The sequence below is a fragment of the Panicum hallii genome, chromosome 3 (assembly GCF_002211085.1).
Source record: "Panicum hallii strain FIL2 chromosome 3, PHallii_v3.1, whole genome shotgun sequence".
NCBI lineage: Eukaryota > Viridiplantae > Streptophyta > Magnoliopsida > Poales > Poaceae > Panicum > Panicum hallii.
Genome location: NC_038044.1, coordinates 44,709,908 through 44,730,415, shown reverse-complemented (window position 1 = coordinate 44,730,415; position 20,508 = coordinate 44,709,908). Strand labels below are relative to the sequence as shown.

Below are 20,508 nucleotides of genomic sequence, written 5' to 3'. Positions count from 1 at the left end.
CAGATGGACGTCGACAACGCACCTCCAACAACCAAGACAACTTGGATCAGCTCCTAGATGGCAAGTGCCCCTGGCACAAGGATGCCAACCACACTGCCAGCAAGTGCCATGCACTCAGCAACAGCATGGAGGCCGACGACTCCAAGCGTCCTCGCTACAATGACCAGGACAAGGCAGGCGGCTCCAAAGGTTCCAGGCGTAATTGCAAAGAACTAGTTGACAAGTCTCCTGGAGACTTCCAAGATGCTAACCGCACCGTCAACTTCATCTACAGTGGCTCCAAGGCCCCACGGTGCCAACACCAGCTCAAGCTAGATCAGAGGGAGGTCAACTCGGTATTCTAGCATCCGGTTGAGCCCCTGCGATGGTCAGAGGTCCCATTACCTTCAATCGACGCGATCATTGGGTCCACCTCCCCAGCCCAGGCTCATATCCACTCATGGTCAGCCCGGTGATGAGCATGGTCTGCCTTTCCAAGGTGCTTATCGACAGAGGCAGTGGCCTCAACATCATCTTCTCCAAGACACCAGAGAGCATGGGCCCTGACATGACTTCTCTGGTCCTGACCCAGGAAGACTTCTACAGAATCATCCCAGGCTCCGGCTCGACCCCCGTCGGCCAAGTGACCCTTCCTGTCACCTTTGGAACCCGAGAGAACTCCCGAACAGAGCATCTTCACTTTGAGGTGGCGTTATTTGAAACCTCATGCCACGCAATCCGAGGGAGGCCCGCCCTCGCCAGGTTCATACCGATCCCCAACCACACATATCTTGTCTTCAAGATGCCGGCACCGAACGGAGTCATCTCCATCTACGGTGACCTGAAGGCATCTCACTCCTTCAAGACTGAGAATATCAACCTCTCTGAAGAATTGGAGCTGTCCAAGAATGCAGTCTTAGTAGCCGAGTCGGCAAAGAAGATTCCTCCCGAGGATCTCACCATCCCAAAAAATGACTCGCTGCCGATTCACAGCTGAAGCCAGGCCATGAGACAAAGGCCATCCTCCTCAGGAAGGACGACCCTGACAAAACCACCCTGATTGGCACAGGGCTTGACCAAGCATAGGAAGACGCGCTCACCTCCTTCCTCCGCGCCAATTAGGACAACTTTGCATGGAAGCCCTCCGACATGCTAGGTGTTTCAAGGAAAGAGGCTGAGCACTCCTTGGATCTCAACGAAAAGGCTTGACCCGTCAAGCAACGAATACGCCACTTCGTCTAGGATCGAAAGGAGACTATTAGGGTAGAAGTTACTTGGCTCCTAGCCGCAAAGTTCATCCGTGAAGTCACACACCCAGAATGGCTGGCAAACCCAGTCCTTGCAAAAAAGAAAAATGGTGAATGGAGAATATGTGTTGACTATACAGATCTCAACAAACACTGCCCTAAAGACCCCTTCCCCTCCCACACATCGACCAGGTTGTCAACTCAACAGCCAGGTGCGTCCTCCTCTCCTTCCTCAACTACTACTCTGGGTATCATCAGATCGCCCTCAAGGAATCAGATCAAGAGAAGACTTCATTCATTACCCTCTTCGAGACATATTGCTACAACACCATGACGTTTGGGCTCAAGAACGCAGGTGCCACCTATCAAAAGGCCATCCAGAGATGCCTCTATGGGCAAATCAGGTGCAACGTCGAGGCCTACATTGATGATGTGGTAGTCAAGACACGATCACATGATCAATTCATCACTGACCTGGCTGAAATGTTTGAAAATCTCAAGAAATTCAAATGGAAACTCAACCCTACCAAGTGCATTTTTGGTGTCCATCCTGGAAACTCCTCGGCTTCTTCATCAACAACCGAGGCATCAAAGCCAACCCCACCAAGGTCAATGCCATCAGGAACATGAAGCCACCTCGGAGCAAAAAAGACCTGATGAAATTGATCGGGTGCATGGCGGCCCTCAGCCGATTCATCAGTTGACTTGGCGATAAGTGTTTGCCATTCTTCAAACTACTCCGAAAGTCTGACAAGTTCAAGTGGAATGAGGATGCCTCCAAGGCATTCCACAACTTGAAGGACTTCTTAACCACCATGCCAGTGCTCACGGCCACGAACCCAAATGAAGCCCTACCACGCATGTGGTTAGCACGGTCCTGGTCATCGAACGAGACGAACCAGGGCATGTTTACAAGGTGCAACGACCAGTCTACTTCATCAGCGAGGTACTCAGCGACTCAAAGGTGCGCTATCCACAAGTCCAGAAGCTCCTGCATGTCATACTCATCACGTCCAGGAAACTCCAGCACTACTTCCAGGCGCACAATGTCAAGATCGTATCCTCCTTTCCACTCGGCGACATCCCCCATAATTGAGACGCCAATGGCTGAGTCATCAGGTGGTCCGTTGAGCTCGGCGCGCTCTCCTTCAAGTTCGTCCCCCAGTCTACGATCAAGTCATAGGCCCTGGCTGACTTCGTGGCTGAGTGGACTGAGATCCAAGATCCACCGCCAGAGCAAGGACCCAAGCACTAGAAGATGTACTTCGACGGCGCCCTCAACTTTGATGGTGTCTGTGCGGGAGTACTTTTCATATCTCCAAGAGGCGAACAGCTCAAGTACGTCCACCAACTGCTCTTCAAGGTCACAAATAATGTCGCGGAGTACGAGGCCCCCATCCATGGTCTCCGGATCGCCGCCTCACTCGGCATCAAGCGACTCCTAGCTTATGGTGACTCCAAATTCATCATCCAACAAGTCAACAAAGACTGAGAGTGCACCTACGAGAAGATGGACGCATACTGCAAGGAGATAAGAAAGCTCGAGGCCAAATTCTATGACCTAGAGTTCCACCACGTCCCGAGGGACTACAACGTCGCAACAGACGTCCTCACCAAACTCAGTTCTAAATGAGCTCTGGTCCTTGCCGAAGTATTCATCCGGCTCTCAGTAGCCCCACGGTGAAGATCGAGGAAGAACCTCCCACCAAGCCTAACTTAGTACCAGCAGAGGGCCAGGAAGTACTCGTCATCGAGGCTGATTAGTGAGCACCCATAATCAACTTCATCATAAACAACAAATCTTACCCTGAGAAGAAAGAGCACGAAAAGCTTTCCAGGCGAGCGGCTAGTTAAGTCGTCATTAGCTATGATCTGTTCAAGCACTCGGTGTCATCTCGAACCTTGTCCAAGTACATCTCCTAGTGCAATGGAGTAGCTTTACTCAGCGAAATCCACTCAGGCGTTTACGGGAACGACGCAGGGGCCTCCACTCTAGTGGGGAAAGCTTTCAGATCTGACTTCTACTGGCTCACAGCACTCGCCAACGCCCAGGACATCATCAAGAAGTGCATGAGATGTCAGTTCTTCACCAAGCAGCAACATGTCATAGCACAAGTCTTGAGAACGATACCATCCTCATGGCCTTTCGGCTGCTGGGCAACTCGACTCAACCGGACCCCTCAAGACCGCTATAGGTGGCTTCACCCACATCTACGTCACCATCGACAAGTTCACCAAGTGGATCAAAGTCAAACCAGTCATGGCAATAACGGCTCCCACGGCGGTAGAGTTCATCCAGAAGATCTCCCACAGATTTGGTGTCCCCAACAGGATCATTACTGCCTTGGGCACATTGTTCACTGGAAGAGAATTCTGGGACCACTGCCAAGACAGATGTATCAACGTCTACTACGCATCAGTGGCTCACCCACGATGCAATGGTCAAGTCAAACGTGCCAAAGGTATGATCCTTCAGGGACTCAAGGCGCGAATCTATGACCCTATCGAGAAGTACGGCCACAAGTGGCTCCAAGAATTGCCTCAGGTGGACTGGGGCCTGCACAGCCAGAAGAGCTGAGCCACGGGTTACTCCTCCTTCTTCCTGGTGTATGGTTCTAAAGCCGTCCTCCTGAGTGGCATCGCCTTTTGTGCCCCGCGCATCCAGAACTACGAAGAGGGCAAGGTCAAAACAACTCGCCACCAAGACATCAACTCCGTCGAAGAACATCGCATCACCGCAGCCCTACAACACGCATGTTATGAGCAGCAGCTCTGGCGTTACCACAATCGAGACTTACATGGGTGAGACTTCAATGTGGGTGACATGGTCCTACGACGTGTGCAGTCCACAACCGGTGCTCACAAGCTATCTTCCCCCTAGGAGGGACCCTTCATCATCAGCAGTGTAGTGCTCCCAGGGACCTATGGAGTCCAACTAGAAAATGGCACGGACGTTGGCAAACCATGGAACATCGAGCACCTTCGACGCTTCTATCCGTAGAAGAATTATCAACTATGTACCCAAAACTTTCTAGATGAATAAAAAGTTCATGTCCTTATTCTCGTTTATGCTTTGTGTTACTAAAACAAACATGCATAATACCCTTCCCCTCGGTCATGCTAACTCGCAATGGGTCAACCTGCCCTTCTTTCGATTAACTCGGACCAACTAGAAATTGATCACAATCCTGTGTGTCCTGGGTCCACTCCGCATCACTCCTACCATCATGTGCACCATGACCAGCTCTCAACACAATGGGATGAAGCACATCACGGATTCGGCACCCTAACCACTCGGCCAAATCAGAAACTACTCGGCTCTGGAGCATGAAGATCAAAAATTAAGACAATTTAATTACATGCAACATAAAGGCATTGTTTTTTTCAGCCAGCTCTTGGCCACTACTTGTTTCCCAGCAAACTAACTGATATTACAGGTTCACCTGGCCCATGATTTGCTCAGTGAGGGGCCTGACGGCGGTGAAGTGCGCCTTCCACTCATCCTCGGTACAGTCAGTAGCGACGCCCTCCCCCACCGGATCCAGGTCCGTCTCTGAGTCATGGGACTTCACAAGGGCCATCGTGAACTGCACCAAGTCCCAGGCAGCCTTGTTGACAAAAGCCTTGAGATGGCCCCGAGCAACCTCTAGGCAGGTCAACATCTCCTCGCCAAGGGCAACCCACTCTGGCTCGAACGCCACCAGAAGGGAGTCCACCTTGCCCATGACTTGGTCCAAGGTCGACCCCGACTCGACCAGGCGTGACTCCAGCTCTACAAAAAATAGATAAGAGAATCAGCATGATGCCCCCGATGCACCCTACAACCTGACTCATATCCAAGATACAGCCATTACCATGACAGCGCTATTTCTCGAGCTGTAGTTTGTTCTCCGCATTCGCTTCACGGCCTTCGGCTCCTTCGTGGAGCTGATGCAGCTCCTTATTGGCAGCCACCACCACCTCGAGCTCCCAGGCCATTGCGTGGTTTGCCTTCAGCAACTCTGCAATGGTCCCGAATCAGCTCGGCATGGCAAAATCAGAAAAATTATTCGGAACATGACATCAAGCTCACCGCGCTTCTCCTCGGCATGCCTCCGGGCAGCCTCGGAGTGGTGGCATTCCAACGCTTGCAGTCGCTCCTCCAGCTAGCCCACACGATCAGCCGGGTCATTCTCGACCTGAAGGTGCTCTACAGCCCGCTGACTCAGGTCGGCTATAAACTACACACATACCACATCAGGAAACGCCCCCAGGAACCGAAAGCAACAAGACTCCAAGTACTTACCTGCACCAACTCCTCCGTGTGCTGGACCGCCGCCAGCAGTGCCTCCCTTATCACCGGGGGCTCTTGCCACCCGGCCTCTCCTTCATGTGATCCCGTCACGGCTGGCTGAGCCGGAGGCGGTATCTGTGGTGCCGCATCGATTGCAGGGAGGTTGGATGCGGCCGTTCCGCCGGTAGCCTCCTCCTGCAGTGGCGCCGCTGACTCGGTGTTAATATTCTGGGGTGGCACCGAGTCTGCTGCCCCCTTCCCCACCTTCTCCTCCTCCGTCGCCGTCTGATCAGACAGATGGGCGCGGATCAAAAGTCGCTCCCCCGTGGAAGCTGGCCCCTTGGCCGCCTCGGCCAAATCGGCCTCCTTAGCGGACTCCTCCGCCTTCCTCTTGGCACCGCTAAGCGATGCCTTCCTATAAGCCATATTTTTCCTCAGTTCAGCATGCCACCCCAAGGAAGGATGAAAGGAAATGAAGGAGACCAACTTATTTCTCACTGCGACGCATGCTGAAGCTGGTCTTCAGCGGCACTGCAGTTGACAATGACTATGCCATGAGTCGCCTTCTCCGGCTTCGGAGTCATGAGGTCACCATGGCTGCCGCCGGCCGCACCCTCGCGAGCCCCCTCCTCCTCAACCACTGCATCCGAAGCGGAGGCAGCCCCACCTTGCAGGTGAGCTGCTCCCTTCTGCACCTTGAAGAGGGCCACCTTGCGCATGCGCGCCTCCTCCTTGACACGAAGCCAACCCCGTAACTTCTACAACATCCCCCGACTCACTCCCAATAAAGGAGTCAAGGAATAATCCAAGGCCCCCGCCGCCGGCTGTGGAAGCCCAGCGGGCGAGTCGATCGCTTTGCCCTACTGCCCCTCCGGCAGCGTTGCAGGGCACCAGAACTCCACCACCCTCTCCTCCAAAGATTTGGGTGCTATTATCTACACATTCTAAGGCTTAAAGGACACGGACAACGCAAAAATGACCTGGAATGAAGCAGAACAACTTGGCACAAAGAATGCTCACCTTGCTAGTGGGCCACTTGAGGCAGTACGCCTTTGGGCAGCCCTTGTCCTGAACTTCCCCGCTTTCGATGAAGGCGACTCAGCTCATTGCCTCTGCGCGGGGGACTTTGCGGTTCATCACCCGGGTCGGGTCATCCTGACCTGAGTACTCATAGCCCAGCTGCACTCTCTCCTAGATCGGCTAGGTGAGCCGCTTGGAGAAGGACAGGGCGACTGCAGCCCCGGTCAGCTTCCTGGCCTTGAGCTCGAGCAGCTTGGCCGGCAGGACCTCCACCTGGACAATCTCCTCGTTGGAGGGCTTCTCCTCCCATGTGGCATTTGGGAGCCTAGGAGCTGGGTTCACCACCGCAAACCACTCCTCTGCCATTTCTTGTTGTTGTCCTTATGGCTAGCCTCCAAGTTCTTGCCGCCTTGGTGAAACGAGAAGGCGGACCCTCCCGCAATGTCAGGTATTCCCTTCTTCGAGTACGCCCTCAGGTGGCACAGGGCCCGCTAGAGGTTGAAGTGGGCGTGATGCCCTAGAAGCCCATGCACAGATGGATGAAGATGGTGATCTGTGTGATGGAGTTGGGCTTGAGGTGCGTCGCCTCCAGCCCGTAGTAGTGAAGAAGCCCACAGAAAAATGACCCCGCGGGCAGGCCGAACCCCTTCTCATAGATGGACCGGAAGACCACCATCTCGGTCCAGTCCTTTGTGGGGAATTCTTGGCTGTGGCAGCACTTCCACCCGTAAATCGGTCTCTCCAAGAGGAGACCGCGTAGGCACCTCGAGGGAGACGGCAGCGAACGGCGAGGAAGCTACGGAGGCATCGCTGGCCATCTCTTGACTTGGCGTGGTTGCAGAAGCCCGGTGGTGCGACGGCGAGCGCACGGTGAAGAGGGTGAGAGCTTTTGAGGACGCCGACGAGTTCCGAAACGGGTTGGTGGCGGCGGAGAGAGCACAAAAAGGCGCAAGTGAGCAGATAAGGATGGTCCAGGTCAGTTCTTTTTATATCGACTCAAAACCTAACAGCCCGCTCCGCTCTGCCCTCAGAATTCGAATCGCCGCTAACAGCGAGTAGGAAGCGTACTTCAGAAGGAATAGAGGAACAGTCAAGGGATTTAACAGACGGTCAGCCCCAACGGTAACAAATCTGACCACGTGGAGGAGGTTGGAATGGTAAAGAAGGAAGATGGCGTTAAGCTATTGACGGTGATGCGAGGCCAGATCTGTTAAAATCCCAGATTTCCAGGATTGTTCTTTAGGGGGTAAATCTTCAAATGACTTGACATGTCTCCGCGACTCCCCCTGCGACCCTGCTCGGGGGCTGGGTGCCGCCTATTGACTCAGCATGTCTCCACGACTTCGCTAGCGACCCCGCTCGAGAGCTGGACACCGCCTATTGACTCGGCGTGTCTCACGACACCTCCAACGACCCTGCTCGGGGGTTGGGCACCGCCTATCGACTCGGCGTGTCTCCACAATTCCGCCAGTGCGCCTATTGACTCGGCGTGTCTCCGTGACCCCATCAGCGACCCTGCTCGGGGCCTGGGCACCACCTATTGACTTGGCGTGTCTCTGCGACTCCACTAGCGACCCTACTTGGGGGCTAGGCACCACCTATTGACTCAGCGTGTCTCCGCAACTCCGCCAGCGACCCTACTTGCAGGCTGGGCTCCACCTATCAACTTGGCGTGTCTCCGCGAGTCCACAAGCAACCTTGCTCGGGGGCTGGGCGCCGTAGGATCTTGAGGATGTCAAACAATCCAGAAGCAGGGAGATAGATCTGCTCTATTGACCCTCAAAATGCCTCTGCTAGCCCTTCTGAGGCTCGGGGGCTACACCCAACGGGTGCTCCTAGAGGCGCATCCCGTTGAAAAATCAAGGAATAGGTAGGAGTCTACTGATGTCAAGATTGTAGCCGGAGCTTGAAGGTTTGAAGAGATGTTCTTTTTGCCGTAAAAAGCATCGACCAGTTTCGTGGCTTTGGCGGGAACCCATTCAACAACTCGACACTCGGGGGCTTGATGGAGGTAGACCCGGGTACCTCCCTGCCAAGTGGGGTTTGATTCTTTAGGGAACAACTCTGTGAAATGACCCGGCGTACAGGCACTCGGCTGGACGGCGAGCAGGGTCCTTAGGGATCAGGATCTGGACCGACTCGGATAGCTGCAATATCATGTATCTTAACCGACCCGTTTCCTTGTAAACAACCCAAGTAGATCTTGACCTAAGTTGTAACCCATGGCTACTCGGCTATATAAGGGAGCCATGGGGGTACCCATCAAGGACAATGCAATTAGCCTATTCATTCCACGAACCCTAAACTAGTCAATACAATCCAAAACGCAGGACGTAGGGTGTTACACTCTCGACGGCTCGAACCTGTCTAAAACCCTTGTTTCTTTGTATTAACATCAAGTTCTTGGCTCTGTGATCTCCCTCACCTACAAATCTACTGCTTGGGCGTAGCCCGGGTGGACTTGCTGAAGTACAAATCCGACACTCCCCATGGCTCGTCGCGGTGGCTCCCATCCCATGGGTGGTCAACATCATCCATTACCTCCACTCATCATCGGTCTGCTGATGTTCACTGTGGATCTACTTCACCCCTTCCAGAGAGGAAACATGTGTGTCTTGTGTGTTTCATGTCATCTTCTTCTCCACGGACTGCTCCATTGTGCTGTTGCAGGGTTCATATTTGGCGGATGCTTTGCCACCATTGTATTACATCTCTTCTATGGCAGATGCTTTGCCACCATGCTTTGTCGCTCCAGTGGATGCTTTGCCGTAGCGGCTATTCTGAATTGGCAGTATGTTTAGATAGTCATGGCGTTGAGGTTTTTATCTCATGGGTTCAATTGTACTCGGTCGTCTAGTTACGTTCCAGGGCTGTCATGCTCTTTTGTTTCAGTTTAGGTCCCTTATCACCAGCTTGGTGGTTTGTTCTCTGCGCTACGAGGGTTCTCTCGTAGTCGCGTTGTGTAATTCTCATCTTCTTAATGAAAACGCGCTGAGGCATGGTCTCGAAAAAATGATGGTGATCTCTTTCTAATTTCCTGTATTATATCTATGATATTTTTTTGCTCTAAGCAAATTAATAGAAGAATTTGTATTGTTTTGTATGTCCAAAGTATGTATGAGGTGAAATGTATTATCTAATGTTGCATAAATTTTTTGTATTGTTAAGATCAAATTAGAAGGTGCAATCTATTTTCCTCATATCAAATCAATCTTGTGTTCTAGTAATAATGTAATATTAATATTTTTCTTGTAATATATACTTCCAACGGGTCTGATTCCTCTTTCGGTTTTGATTGGCATGGGGATCTGCTTTTTATTTGGATGATTATGTTGCTTGTTTTAGTCGAGTTTAACATTAGAGTTGCCTATGTACTATGGTGTCATATATTTTGATTAAGGCTAGATATCGAGCCGGCTTGGCTCGGCTCGGCTCGAGCTAGCTTGGCTTGGCTTGTTATCATAGCGAGCTAGAAGTCGGGCTCAGCTCGGCTCGTTTGCCAGTTCGAGCTGGCTCATTTAGGTCGTGAGCCAGCTCGAAAACATGAGTGGGCGGCTTAATGCCTGAACCTGGGGCGGGAGCGATTCACGGGGCCGCGATGGCGCGCGTGGGGCCTCGGCCACGGTGCGGAGCTTGGGGGTGGGGACGGCGCGGGAGGCCGCCGGCTGTGGTGCAGCGTGGGGTCCTGCCAGCCACGATGCGGAGCTAGGGCACGCGAGGCCGCCGGCCGTGGTGTAGCGCGCGTGGCCGCTAGCTGCGTTGCTGAGCCAGGGTGCCGGGGCGGCACGTGGCGCTGGGCCGCTGGTTGCCGCTTGCTCGCCTTGCTTGCTTACTGGGTGCGGGTGGCGGCCATGCGCCCGTGCGGTGGCTAGGGCTGAGGTAGATGAGGGGGGGAGGGGATTGGACTAGGAGTTGATTGAGCAACATTTTATAAGGTTGGTGGAGCTGGGTTGAGGAATATGGGCCGGATCTATTTTGGGCTGATATGCTAGGCAGTTTTAAGCTCATTGTATTTGGCTCGCGAGTTGCTCGCAAGCAAGCTCGAGCTGACTAGTTAACGAGCTAAAATCTTAGCTTGGCTTGATAATATTTTTCAACGAGTGAAGCCGAGCAGAACCACTAACAGCCGCCAAGCGATCTAGCGAGCAACGAGCTTTTCGTCCAGCCTTAGTTTTGATCAAATAAAATTAATGAAAGAACTTGTAATGTTTCGTAAGGTCAATATATTTTTTTGAAATATAGTATAGATATAAACACTCACATACATATTACACTAACTTTTTTGTAAAATATAATATAATTACAAACGTTTATACATGAACACACCCACCCACCCCTATGAATAGAATACATAACTCTACCCATTTGATCAACTTTGAGAAACTGAGCCAGAATATCTTAAGATTGATTAGCCACCATAGTCACCTCACAATCGAGCGGCATGTAGCCTAGCACCGAAATAATAGATCTGATAATCCTTAAAATAAATCTTGAAAAGTGAGAACACTCATGCTTTGAGGACTAGATCTAGGGGCGCAGGTGACACCATAAGGCACCTTGTCAGTTGAGCTATGCTTAAATTGTAGGTCAAATGCAAATTATGTTTTCATATTATAAATTTATATTTTTTTCTATATTTCTCAAATTTTTGTCATGGTCATTTGTAATCAATTGCAAGAAACCCTTCTGCTGTGTGCACGACGGGTCTGTTTATTGTAGGAGTGGGATTTTTTTTGAGTGATTTGTAGCCAAATTTTCAACCGATTCCCACCCGGAAGATCAGCTGACAAATTGAGAGATTTTTTATCCCAGCGTCACTCAATTTTTGGCAACAGTCAATGCTACGTGGCCTCATTCTATTGGCTTTAAAAATTGAGGGACTCGATTACCAAGTAGTCATTCCCCGCTGGAAACGACCTCCGCCCGCTAGCAAGCTAATCCCGAGCTCCCTTTTAGCCTGCTGGACCTACTTTAGAGGCTTGGCTCGGGAGTAAAATACATGAGCCGTATATGAATTTATCCGGCTATATCATCTAGCTTCCAAAATTTCAAAATATATTTTTAAATCCTCAAATTTTAAAATATATTTTCAAACCCTCAAACTTGCTAATTGCTAATTGTATCATATAGGTCCAAATCTTCAAAACATCCGTTAAACCGTCCGAGTGACACACTGACTAGGCGATGACATGGACCTGACATGTGGGACCCATTTGTCAGCTCTTCCTCTCTCCCCCTTTCTTCCCCTGATCCCTTCCAGCGACGACGCTGCACATGGGAGGTCATGACGAGGCGCGTCGGCCCAGGTTCGCCGTCTCCCACCGCTCGTTGGCGTTCCACTTCCTCCTTCCTGCGCACCGGCCCGTACTCCGCTGATGCCGGGCGCCAACGATGGGTCGTTCCACTGCTCTGACCTCTGCCTCCTCCTCCTCCTCGCTATGATGGGCGCGCCGCTCGCGCCCGTCTCGGCCTCCGCTGCGAAGCCGGTGCTGCCTCCGCCATGGAGCTGGTCGGAATCGTGCTCTGGCCGCTCGGATTTTGACAGAGTCCGTGTTGACGAGCTCCTCTCTGATCCACCGCTGCTGGAGCGGGCCTGCTCCTTGTGCGTTCAAGATAGGGAGAGAAGTGAGGCCAGTCAACTGAGAGAGAGAAGCGTGGCCTGCAGCGGAGGAGTAAATCACCGGCGATTTAATCCTGCAATCGACCGCAGGGGCGGGGCAGAACTCCGGCGGCCGGCACTCTCCCGGCTCCGGCCCTCGCGACCACGGGCCCCGCGGTGAGGGGCACGCCCAGGGCCACGTCGCCGGTGCCGTGCAGGCTTGGGTGCGCCACGACGCAGGAGAGAGATGTGGAGGAAGAGAGAGGATACATATATTGAAGGGCATTCTTGCATATATTCACCAGCGTGCCCATGTAAGGTCCATGTTATCATCCAATCAGCGTGCCACTCGAATAGTTTAACAGATGTTATAAAGATTTGGATCTATACAGCACAATTAGGCAAATTTGAAGATTTAAAAATACGTTTTAAAAGTTTAATACCGTTCATGCATTTTACTCCTTGGCTAGGTATCCAAATAAAGAGAACCTGTATTGTTGGAGTCTTACTATACCCTTAGCCACGGATCCAAACAGATCCATAATAGACTAGAGAGTTCACTACCAAGTAAACCATTGGACTACTACCAAGTAAACAAAATGAAATCGGGCAACGAGACGGAAAGACCCATAACTCTACCGGTGGACCAAACGAACGCGCGGGACTGCTGGACCGGCACTGTGGCTAATGGGCTGCGTGCGCCCGCACGGCTGCAGCCTGCATGGTGTGGCTTGGCGTGGATCAGGGGAAGACGCGAACTAGCAGCACTTAGCAGTGCAGGCCTGCTGGTCGCCGGAGGCCGGACGCAAGCAGAGATGAATAATGGCACCGGCGGCACTGAGCTCGTGGCTCTGCGCGCGGTTTCTGGACATGCACGGTCGTCTTTGATTGGTATCTACAGGTACCGGCGGCTAGAGCTACCGGGAGAGGAAACGCGCCACCACCGGCGCATCGCCAGCCACAACGAAACAAGGTTTCTGTCAAGGCTAGCTGTGAAACTTGATTTTTTTCACGAACGTGCCTGAACATGTATTTTATCAAGAAGAAGAAAGCAATACGACCATTACAAATCTTAATAGGTAGAGACTGTTAAGACAAATACAGAACACCACCAAGCGAGTGGCCGCGCGATCCCAACAACAAAGAAGAACACCAAGAAACACGGGGAGGAGACTCACCCGAACCCACAAACCTAGCCACGCCAACACGACTGAACCTGCTAAAGAAAACTACAACACCAAGGGTGCAAGGTCTACAACACAACATAGGTGGCAAAGCATCCACCTAAGCAACCGACCACGGCGGCAAAGCATCCGCCAGAAACGATCCTCAACCAACACGACGATGGCGACAAAGCATCCGCCAGAGCAGAACGGTGGCGAAGCATCCGTCAGAGCAGAACGACGGCAAAGCATCCGCCGACTGACGACCAATGCAATCCGGACAATGCAGACGATATGTAGCAAAGGTAGGTGCAGAAGCTGAAACGCTCCGAGAAGAGTAGATGACCACCACCAGCAGAGCTTCCAAGATGACGCCTCAAGGGAGGGAGCAATCCCACAGGCGCTGCCGTCGTCCGACCAACATGGTCAAGGCTTTCACCTAGAGAGCTCACTAGAGAGGAGGGAATGACGCCTTCAACAAGGTAAACGACGTCCGAGGGTGTCGCCTTCATAGGTCTGTAAGCAGACTCTAAGCTTTCGCCTCCACCCCATTCCCTTCCCAAAGCCAAAGGCCGACAAACGGCGCCACAACGTAGGAGAGCCTACCAGGCGGCACCATGCCCAAACCACCACCAAGAGAGGCAACCAGTAGGGGGAATGGGCGACAGGAAGCCAAACACCCCAGGCTAAAGGCAGGAGGCCGGCGACTAGCCCCCACAAGGACGACGCGCGCCCAGAGCGAGCGGCGGCCATCCAAGAGCCACGAGAGGCACGGGGCCACCTGAGGCACTGGGGGACAACACCTTAGGGCGAGCGGTGGCGGCGGAGACCAGCGCAGCCATAGCCCCAGCCACTCGAGATCCACCAGAGGCGCGACACCCCAGGGTGAGCGGCGGTGCGGCCACGAGCCTGCGGCCATCCGAGCCACGGGCCCCAGTGTAACGCCCGCGTTTTTACCTTATTCAAATTACAGCACAAATCACTCGCTAGAAAAATTCTTTCGTCAAGCTCAGATCGCTCCTAAACCCTTATCATCCGAGCTCCTAATCGCCCAAAACATTTCCCGACCTTTCGCCGTCTGACATCCGAAATTAACCGCCATCCTTTCTTTTTTTCCTCGACCCCCGCGCCGTGCCACGTGCCCAACCCCACGCTCGCGACCGTCGCCGTGAATTCCGCCGACGCATCTTCCCCGCGTGCTCAACCTCACGCGTCGCGCCGCACTCTCGCGACCGTCGCCGCAAAACCCGCCGACGCAGCCCCCCTTTCCTTCCCTTCTCCCCTGATCCTCTTCCCCCCCCCCCTTTCTCTTTTTCCCCTTTCTCTTTTCCTCTTTCCTGCTCCTTCCCTCATTCCCTTGCACGCGCAGCACGACGCCGAGCAGAGCTCGACGCCGGGCGCCCGGCCACCACCACCCCCCCATTGACGACTCCACAGGAGCTGCCTAACTTGGCCCTCCTCTGCGCGAGCCGTACCCTCTTGCCGCCTCGGCGCTCGCGCTTGCCCCGGCGTGCCATGGCAGAGCAGAACCGGCCGCCGCGCGTCGCCTCGCCACGGGCCGCTTTCCCCTGCGCAGCGCGTCCCCAGGCCGCCCCTCCCCGCTACGCGCCACCACCCGCCCTGCACAGCGACGACCCCGCGCCACCGGCCGCCCTGCGCAGCGACGACCCAGCACCACCGCCGCCCCCACCGCCATTACTGGCCGCCACCGGCCTCCACCGTGCCCCCCCTCCTTCCTGCCCTCGCCGGCCTACAAATACCCCCACGACGCGCCCCGCCACCACCACAACCTCCCCCGCAGCCCCTAGCCCCCTCCCCGGCCCTGCATTGCCGCCGCCGCAAGGCCCTCCGCCCGCCGCCCCTGGCCCTCGTGGGCAGGCCGCCTCGCGCCGCCCCAGCTCGTGGTGAGTGGTGGGATGGGTCCCCCTTGCTCCCCTCTCCGTTTTGCCCCTGCCCCTGGCCGCCGCCGTGCCCTAGAGCCGCCGGAATCGGTGGCGCCGCCGGCTCCTCTCCCCCTCCTCTGTTCCTGGTAACGGGAGGAGGAAGAAGGGCGATTTTGCCCAGAGCCCCCTACTCTCCTGCCTATTCCATTAAGAGCTCTCCCTCTCTTTACTCCCTCTTTCAAAATAGACCCCATGTTCACCCTATTTAGAAAAATAAACCCTTCCACTACACAAAATAATTACGATCGAACCCCTGACCCTTTTCAGAGTACCCTAGGTATTCCCAAAAATTCTAATCAAGCCCTCCCCTCCCAACAGTAATTACAAATAGACTCCTGGACCCTTATTCGCTCCCTAAACCCTGCTCGGCCTATTATTTTATGCGCCAAAAACCTTCCGTTTGCCCCGAAACTTTACCACGCCATTTCTAACATAATGCCGGCCACGCCATCAAGAAATCTCCCAGAAATATTCTTTCTACCATTGTTTCTTAAGTTATTCTTGATTCGGAGATAAAATCTTTATTTCTCTTCTTTATGGAATGTTTATTTGTGTGCGCCGTAGATCACGAAGTGACCGAGGGAGAACCCGTCGACGAGAAGTACTGCGAGCAAGAGTCCGAGGACCAGTACCGTGAGCCCGAACGTGAAGGACAGTGCCTCGATCAGGACTTCCCGGAATGCTTTGTGAATGGCAAGTCCGATTCCACCCTTTGATGCATATTTATCCCAGTTTTATAAATGCAACCTATTGGCCTGTTTTATAAAATGCATCATTTTATTGCAAAACATGGTCGGATAGCCACCCCTTGATTGCCAAGACTATTCCTTGATGACCTAGGATTTGCTCTGTTAGATGTTAACCACTGCTAGAGATGCTTATTGCCTGATTATTCCTTTATTATATTTTAAACCATGACCACAAGCGATTTACCAAAAATAAGGGTACGAGTGTTTTAAAAGATAAAATAGGATTTTTGAGAAAAATAAAAGAAAGACATAATCTGACGAGATGGACGGTGTTTTCTGTGTGAAATGCCACTAGCGTGCTCGTACCTTTGTGGTTGAGCATGGACGGGAGATGTCTGTCTGGTCATTATAAGGATAAACTGAGGTGTCATCTTGTCTAACCCATTTATCGTACAACCACTCGACCGTTGTGTGGGCAACGGCTTAGCATAAACCCCACTAGTTGTTCTGCTGGCCAAAAAGGAGAGCGGGTGAGCAACGGGAGACCATGGAGAAGGAATACGATCTGTGTGAGTTATGTCCCGGTTATGACCTGGTTGATGGGTCATCAACCCCATGGTAGCTTCCGTGTTGGCTAGTTAGATTCAGCTAAGGTGGGTAATGGCTTTGCTAGGATCCGCCGCGACATTAAGGTGTTCGTAGCGCGGTACCCTACTTGTGGGTAAAGTGTACCACCTCTGCAGAGTGAAAAATCTATTCGAATAGCCGTGTCCACGGTATTGGACGCGTTACGGCATGGTCACTTCAGTAGATATTTTGGGATGGTTGGTTTTGTGGCGGGAGTTGTTTTGAAAAGTGCCCGGCCGCTGTGCCGTAAGCTACTGTGGACGTGGAGTCCGGTAGCAGTAAAACTAGGATCCTTCGTGTAGGATCAACCCCACTTATTATTCGATTGCTATAAAACTGTCTTGAGAAAACTCTTTTATTCAACGAACCCTTGCATGTGTAAAATTTCGCTTTACTGCAAATAAACCCAAGCCTTATCCTTGATATACCCGTGCATGGTCTTTATTATTTCCCCTCCGCGGGTGTGGTGGGACTTGTTGAGTACCTTTGTACTCACCCTATATATATTTGTGGTTTTCTTCAGAGGAAGACCCGGACTTTGTTGTTGAAGACATCGAATAGAGGTTGCGTCCGTACCCAACCTTGCCTGTGGTGCTAGCCCTCCGCAAGATGCTTCTGCTTGCGTGTTACTCTGAGCCCGAGCTGGATCCCGCGTGGGTCTTGCTTTGGTGTATCACCATAGCTATTTTATTACTGATTATCGTTTGTATCGAGTGTCCGCCTCCTCGGAGGTTTGTACGGTAATGTACCATCTGATGTAATAAATGTGTATCAGCCTCCTGGGACTGATTTTTATATCACATTTAAGTCACCTCGGTTGAGGGGACGCTTCAGGTGGTATCAGAGCCGTAGGTTGGCTGTAGGACGCGACCCTTAAGACCAAGGACATTTTCTAAGCCATTTTCCGCTAGGTCTTTCCCCAATTAGCCCACCTTTTCACACGACACTAACTTTTGGCCCTTGTCTGATTCCAGATGGCTGACAATGGATGGAATGACGGGATCTGCCCCGCAGAGCCTGGCCTTCCGAAATTATTGCTACTCAGCCTGGGACGCGTCGGAGTTGTGGACCCACCGGAGTACACCTACCGGAAGCACAGCTTCAGAGGGACCCCTCGGTGTGACTTGATGATCTTCGTGGGAAAAAGCACACTTTACCCCGACGTGGATCCCTGGTTCATCTCCACCACTGGCTTTGGGTTCCCTGACACCTTCCGAAAGGCTGCCCGAAAAGCCCTACGACGCTTACGCGTGGTCTATAAGCATCATCTTCAGCGAACTCCTATGGGATTTTTCCCACCTACCGGAGGGAGAGGACGCTCGTGGATTGCCCGGATGAGAGGATTAGGGAGGGAAGAAGAAGAACTAGAAGATACGGTTTCCCACCTATCCATTTACCTCACCGGCCTAGACCGACTTTACAGCGAACAGACACAACAACTGAAGCACCAAATCCGTAGGGCAGAAAAGGCAGAGCAAGAGTTGGAAATTCAATGCAGGAGAGCAATAGAAGCTGAAGCTCAAGCTGAGAGTTTCCTAGCCTCCCTCCGAGACATATGGCAAAGCAACGCTCAAGAGAGGGAACGTGTCGAAGCACACAGAAGAGAAGCTGGGTTACTGGAAGGAGAACCCGAGGAAACCCACTGGTGTGGCAGAACCAACCTGAATTATACCGGATCAAGTACGTGAGTCCACCCCGAGGGCTCCAACGTGCTTCAAACGGTATAATCCCTTGGCCTGTCGGGTAACGTCCCGATAAACCACCGATACACAGGATCAAATAAGGTTACCTCACACGAAGGTGAGTCCAGAGATACAATCACCATCACAATTTACATAACAGGGAATTACATTACAAGAGTTTATAAAAGTAGTACAAAGTTTCAAACTTAGAGAAAACAATACAAACTATTTAAGCTAAGACTTTTAGCAGCGGAAAACATACGCGATGATCTATAGCACATCGACAAGACGGATGTCATGCTAAGCCCAGAAACGACATCACTCGGTATCACCAATGTTGGCCGAGGACGGATTCCATTCCACGGACCAACCTTCTGGAAGAGCACAGGGCCAAGGCAGGGAAGAGTAGGGTTTTCCAGAACATTACCTACAAAACATATAACTAGCAAGGCTGAGTATACTAATACTCAGCAAGGCTTACCCGGGATTGGGTATACTTTAGCCCATAACTAGACTCATGCAAGCATTGTAGAGGCTCTGGGTTTATTTTTAGCTGAAAAGCAACAAAGAGTATGAACTACTTTCAAGTTTTAGCTTTCATCTTCTAGTTGAGTATTTATTCTAGATTAGCACCTACACTAAACAAGCAAGGTAGTGATTATCATCCATCAAGATTATCCATCCTTAGTTCCACTTCTTACTCAATGTGGTAAAAGGGATAAGCAGTCTCAATCCTCGTGAGAGGCGGACGATTCAAATCGAATTTAACCTTGCAAGGTAAACCTAACTCACACGCTCGGAATACCAACAGGGCGTTCCAAGCAACCGTTTCCCTCATATTCCGGGTTGTGGATCAGGGCCACCACAAGCGACTGCAGGACCATACGCACACCCTATATGTGCAGGATATACGTCTGTAGCGCGACTACAAAACCCGTATTCCTGTCTGCCATGCAGAACGTACTCCCACACGTCGGTGCGTGAGAACAAAAATAAAAGTCGAGTGGTGAAAGCGCGTCCACTTGCCGGGCCAATCGGGTACTAGGTTTACCGCTTACCATATTTCACGGCATGTGGCTAGTACTTTCAAAAACTTAGCCACCACTACCACACATTTCGACCTTATCAACTTTTATCAAAACAGACAGGGTAGAATCTCAGGTCATGATACAACACATGACCCTGTCCGTCATCCTTATAGTGATTGCAGAAATGTAAACATGCAATTCCTATGTCGCGCGAGTGACAGGAAATCACTCGACTTCTACCGGTCCTATTAGCGGAGCATCTATCCGATAAGGACTTGGTTACAATACATTGGATTCCTAAGAGTCATGCATCTAGGGTTTCATTACAACTCCTAGACTTAATGCAAGATATAATATAAACAGATATAGGTTGCTGTGTAAATAAAGTAGTGGGATATGTGTAAGCATCTAGGCCCTTAAGGTATGTTTCGGTGATTAATGACAACCATTATTGTGACTAATGAGTTTGTGCAGCTTTATAGATCATTATTGCTCATTTGGTTATATGTCAAAAGAGGCCCCTAATTTTCATTGTTCAAAAAGGCGATCTCGGCATTCAACTCTATAATGTGTCAAGACTAAGGATCTTTCTAGTCCTAAGTGTCATAAGGTTGAGAAGGACACTTAGGTTAGTATAGATTTTACAGTTTTGTAGTGATCGCACTATTAAGAGGGGTTTAGGCGCAGTAACTTGAGCATGGACATGGTCATTTGAAAATGGATGCACACAATGGTCACTCAGGTTTCTAGAAGCTCAAATAAGTGGTTCTCAACTTATATCTCAAGAATATGTGGATTTCATTCAAAGACTCAAGTCAGAAAAGGCAAAATTAGAAAAATCCTTAACACCGGATTAACCGACGTCTAAAGTTTTCTATACGTCGGTTAAACGAGGTCAGCCGGTCTGGACAAGTCAATACACCGGTTAAACCGACGCTATTTGAAATTGGACGTCGGTGCAGTTGTCCAGAGACTCCGTTTTCAGTTGATCAGTGGACAAATAGACTCACCGGTTAAACCGACGCTATTTGAAATTTGACGTCGGTGCAGTTGTCCAGTGACTTGGTTTTTCAGTTGTTCAATGGATGATTACATTCACCGGTTAAACCGATGCGACGACGGTTAATCTTCCCAAACAGTAACGGCTAGTTTTCAAAAAGGGGAGTTTACATTCACCGGTTAAACCGACGATGACTATTGGAGGGACATCGGATTAACCGGCGCTACGCAGTTTTTCTGGCAGCTTTTTCTCCAACGG

At 51.6% G+C, this 20,508-nt stretch overlaps 1 protein-coding gene and 1 long non-coding RNA gene across 2 annotated transcripts; one reads left to right on the top strand and one right to left on the bottom strand.

The window, feature by feature from the left end:
- Positions 1-439: 439 nt before the first annotated feature.
- Positions 440-976, top strand: LOC112885440. The gene has a single exon (XM_025951062.1). It carries the CDS (start codon positions 440-442, stop codon positions 974-976), a length of 537 nt encoding a protein of 178 aa, XP_025806847.1.
- A 10,474-nt stretch (positions 977-11,450) lies between these two features.
- LOC112887341 lies at positions 11,451-12,501 on the bottom strand. Its single transcript, XR_003227548.1, has 2 exons — positions 12,201-12,501; positions 11,451-12,112 (listed from the first exon to the last, which is right to left on the bottom strand). It is a non-coding gene; the product is annotated as an uncharacterized LOC112887341 (long non-coding RNA).
- Positions 12,502-20,508: the final 8,007 nt, after the last annotated feature.